The 4,936-nt window shown below is 45.5% G+C and overlaps 1 protein-coding gene across 1 annotated transcript in view; it reads left to right on the forward strand.

The window, feature by feature from the left end:
- Nucleotides 1–4,699, forward strand: part of kcnh1b (potassium voltage-gated channel, subfamily H (eag-related), member 1b) — a 115,052-nt gene extending 110,353 nt beyond the window's left edge. Inside the window, 1 exon segment of the mRNA XM_053337629.1 lies at nt 3,866–4,699. Coding sequence (XP_053193604.1) covers nt 3,866–4,696 — 831 coding nt within the window. The 3' untranslated portion in view covers nt 4,697–4,699.
- The last annotated feature ends 237 nt before the right edge of the window (nt 4,700–4,936 follow it).

Consider the following 4,936-nt stretch of genomic DNA (forward strand, 5'->3'; position numbering starts at 1 on the left):
GAAGGAGAGAAGGAGGACAAAGAGAGAAAGAACAAGTAGGAGGAGAGGAAGAAAGAAAGCCAAAGGAGGAAGAAGATAGAAAGAAACGAAGAAAGAGAAAGAAAGAACAAGAAGTATAAGGAGGAGAGGAAAGAAGGAGGAAAGAAGGAAAGAAGGAAGGACAAATAGAGAAATAAAGTTAGAACAAGGAGGAATAAGAGAAAGAAAGAAAAGGGATGAGAAAGAAGGACGGAGAGAAAGGAAAATTAAGTAGGAGGAAGGAAATAGAAAGAAAGAAAGGAGAATAAATGAGTCAAATCTTCATCTTCAGTGCTTTTAGTAGCAAAGTCTTTTTGTTCCTAAACTTCCACCACAGAGAAACAGGAAGCACTGAGACAGATCGATTGATTGATTGACTTAATGTGTGGATCAGAATCACTTCACTGGTTCAAAGATGTTAGAAGATAAAGAAAACACTCAAACATTAAGGCTTTAATATTTAAAGACTGGATCTGTAGCAGGGAGAACTTCTGGCTTCACTACTAAACACTAAGAGGGAATCTGATGCTAAAAAGACTGTAAATGTAAAAGAATAAAAGAAAGAAAAAACAAGGAAGAGGAAAAAAGAAAGACGATAAGGAAAGAAAGAAAAAAAGAAAGAAGAGAAAAAACAGAAAGAAAGAAAGAAGGAAAGGAAGGAAGAACAAGGAGGATGATAAGGAAAGAAGGAGGAAAGACAGAAAGGAGTAGATGAATCTTCATCTTCAGTGTTTTTAGTAGCACACCTGCTTCCAGCTGGTGCTGCAACCACAACTCTGGGCAGCCCACTCTAAAACTGAGGTCCTGAACACAACCAGTTCAAGATCTTATAGACGGGGGCCTCATCAATCAACCAACCAACCAATCAATCAACCAACCAACCAATCAACTAATCAGTCAGTCAGTCAATCCATCAATCAAACAATCAGCCTTTATTTTCAGCGCCAAATCACAACAAAAGTAATCTCACCTCCAATAGGTGTCACTTCACTGTCAGAGCTTTGATCATTTATATGATGTAGAAGATCTGATGTTACATTTAATCAGTTATCATTATATATTGAAATTGTGACTAACGATAAGTTTCATTATTGATTAATCTTCCAGTTATTGTTTTAATTTTTAGACTTTGGAGCATTTTTCTGCCTTTATCAGACAGCGACAGCAGTGAGATGACGATGGCGAGGTCGATGCTGAGAGCAGATTTATTCAAGCTCTGACTGTTTAATTTCCATAAAAGTGAAAGATGAGAGAAGAACAGTCAGTTCCTTCCTTCCATCTGTCCTTCCTCCCTCCCTCCTTCTCTCTTTCCTCCCTTCCTCCATCCCCATTTCTTTCTTCCTTCTTTCCTTCCTCTTTTCCTTTCTCCAGCAGATTTTTTCAAATGAATCTCTGACTGTTTCATTCCTATAAAAGTGAAAGATGAGGGAAGAACAGTCAGGACGCTTCAGAGACGACTTTCATGTGTAAAACTGGAACCTGCTGATGAACAAACAGCTGATCGTTAAACTCAGCAGATGAATGAATGTCTGCAGCTTCTCCTGCTCATTAAAACCCCTAACCCTGTTATTTACAGCACACTCATCATTTCATTAGAGACAAAGTTTAATTTCGTTGAATTCTTCGAGAGAGAGAAAACTTTTCCCCATAAAGGCGTCATCATATTTAATATATTGAAGAGTTGATTTCTGCTTTGAGGCTTTTAAACATCTGCAGTTTCTGCCTCTGATCAAAGCGTTTCTGTTTCTAAGTCTCTCAGGTCTCTGAGCCGACACGTTTCTTTAATAATGAAGCAGCAGAGTTTAAACGTCTCATCACATCAGATGCTTCTCCGCCTCCCGCAGGACTCAATTAATGTTCCCACTTCTGCAAATCAGCGGATTAAATGCTAAGTTTTTACATAATGTGGAAATTAGCTTCATGTTTTCTGATTTATTAACAGTTTTAAAGTCCAGAGGGTTCATTTATAGATCTTATTAAGTTTATGATTCAACAGTGTCAGAAATTAAAGTTAAAATAACTTCTTCTTCTTCTAACTCTCTGTGTATTATTTCACTTTTTAATCAGTTTAAAGTTGAATCTTGTGTCTTTATCTTTATATTTTACATTCTGTCTATAAATCCAGTCCACAGTTTCTTTCCTCTCAGATGATGTACAGTGGGGCAAAAAAGTATTTAGTCAGCCACCAATTGTGCAAGTTCTCCCACTTAAAAAGATGAGAGTATTTGGTCAATAACAAAAGTTCATCTCTATACTTTGTTATATACCCTTTGTTGGCAATGACAGAGGTCTTCACAAGGTTTTTACACACTGTTGCTGGTATTTTGGCCCATTCCTCCACGCAGATCTCCTCTAGAGCAGTGATGTTTTGGCCCATTCCTCCATGCAGATCTCCTCTAGAGCAGTGATGTTTTGGCCCAATCCTCCATGCAGATCTCCTCTAGAGCAGTGATGTTTTGGCCCATTCCTCCATGCAGATCTCCTCTAGAGCAGTGATGTTTTGGCCCATTCCTCCATGCAGATCTCCTCTAGAGCGGTGAGGTTTTGGCCCATTCCTCCATGCAGATCTCCTCTAGAGCAGTGATGTTTTGGCCCATTCCTCCATGCAGATCTCCTCTAGAGCAGTGATGTTTTGGCCCATTCCTCCATGCAGATCTCCTCTAGAGCAGTGATGTTTTGGCCCATTCCTCCATGCAGATCTCCTCTAGAGCAGTGATGTTTTGGCCCATTCCTCCATGCAGATCTCCTCTAGAGTAGTGATGTTTTGGCCCATGCAGATCTCCTCTAGAGCAGTGATGTTTTGGCCCATGCAGATCTCCTCTAGAGCAGTGATGTTTTGGCCCATTCCTCCACGCAGATCTCCTCTAGAGCAGTGATGTTTTGGCCCATTCCTCCACGCAGATCTCCTCTAGAGCAGTGATGTTTTGGCCCAATCCTCCATGCAGATCTCCTCTAGAGCAGTGATGTTTTGGCCCATTCCTCCATGCAGATCTCCTCTAGAGCAGTGATGTTTTGGCCCATTCCTCCATGCAGATCTCCTCTAGAGCGGTGAGGTTTTGGCCCATTCCTCCATGCAGATCTCCTCTAGAGCAGTGATGTTTTGGCCCATTCCTCCATGCAGATCTCCTCTAGAGCAGTGATGTTTTGGCCCATTCCTCCATGCAGATCTCCTCTAGAGCAGTGATGTTTTGGCCCATTCCTCCATGCAGATCTCCTCTAGAGTAGTGATGTTTTGGCCCATGCAGATCTCCTCTAGAGCAGTGATGTTTTGGCCCATGCAGATCTCCTCTAGAGCAGTGATGTTTTGGCCCATTCCTCCACGCAGATCTCCTCTAGAGCAGTGATGTTTTGGCCCATTTCTCCATGCAGATCTCCTCTAGAGCAGTGCTGTTTTGGCCCATTCCTCCATGCAGATCTCCTCTAGAGCAGTGATGTTTTGGCCCATTCCTCCATGCAGATCTCCTCTAGAGCAGTGATGTTTTGGCCCATTCCTCCAAGCAGATCTCCTCTAGAGCAGTGATGTTTTGGGGCTGTCGCTGGGCAACACAGACTTTCAACTCCCTCCAAAGATTTTCTATGGGGTTGAGATCTGGAGACTGGCTAGGCCACTCCAGGACCTTGAAATGCTTCTTACGAAGCCACTCCTTCGTTGCCCGGCCGGTGTGTTTTAGGATCATTGTCGTGCTGAAAGACTGACCCCACTGTATTGATCTTGTGTATAAAATGATCTGAGCTGCATCTCATATGAAACCTATCTGACAGTTTAAAGCTGCTGGATCTGATCAGAGTCTCATTAACTGGAGACCGGACTCATGTTCTGATGGTTTTCTTTTTGTTTCCGTCACAGATCGTCTTCAGGAAGATCAGCGATGTGAAACGTGAGGAAGAGGAGATGCTGAAGAGGAAGAACGAGGCTCCTCTGAACCTTCCTCCGGATCACCCGGTCCGTCGGCTCTTCCAGCGTTTCCGGCAGCAGAAGGAGGCTCGGCTCACCGGCGATCACGTCGGCGAGATGGAGAAAGGCGTCGCCCTCAAGAGTCCGGAGGTGCTGGCGTCGACCAGCATCGTCATGGTGACCGAGAACGCCACGACGACTCCCACCACCTCCTTAGCTTCCACCGCGTCCTCGTCCTCCTCCAGGACCTGCAGCCGGGTGATGCTCCACGCTCCCGCCTCGCAGAACGGGAACCTGGCGGGCTGCAAGTCTGCGGAGCCGGCCAAAGCGAAAGGTTGGGGGCGCTTCAAGGAGTCGGTGGTGAAGGCCGAGTCCTGGAGCAGCGTCTCCAAGGCCGAGTCCATGGAGACGCTTCCCGATAGAACTAAGTCTCACGACGAGATGTCCCTCAAGAAGACCGACTCGTGCGACAGCGGCATCACGAAGAGCGACCTGCGCCTGGACAACGCCGGCGACGCCAGAACGCCGCAGGAGCGAAGTCCGGTCCAGTCCGACGAGAAGAAGGTCTTCTGCCCGATCCCGGAGCAGAGCCTGCAGGCCTCGTTCCTCGAGCTGAAGCAGGAACTCAGAGGCGACATCGGGTCTCTGAACAGTCGCATGGCGGCGCTGGAGACTCAGCTGGCTGAGATGCTTCAACTTCTCAAATCCAGGAAGTCGTCGGGATCGTTCTTCGACATCTCGCGGCCGCCTTCGCCCGACTCGGATAAAGACAGCGTCGCTTAAAACCGCCCGACCCGCGGGAATCGAACTCGACCTACTCTGCCTTCAGATGTCAGACAAGAGACAAAAAGCACTTTGTGTCACTGAGACTGAGAGAAACTGGAATCAGATTAAAGAACGAGTCACGTCGGCACCTTCGGTCCTCAGACCGTCACGATATCGGCAATAATTATAATAATTATATTAATAATATAACAGACGGCTTTAAAGGGAAGATTCATCTTTTTTTGCAGCGGGGTCGTT

The sequence above is a fragment of the Scomber japonicus genome, chromosome 2 (assembly GCF_027409825.1).
Source record: "Scomber japonicus isolate fScoJap1 chromosome 2, fScoJap1.pri, whole genome shotgun sequence".
Classification (NCBI taxonomy): domain Eukaryota; kingdom Metazoa; phylum Chordata; class Actinopteri; order Scombriformes; family Scombridae; genus Scomber; species Scomber japonicus.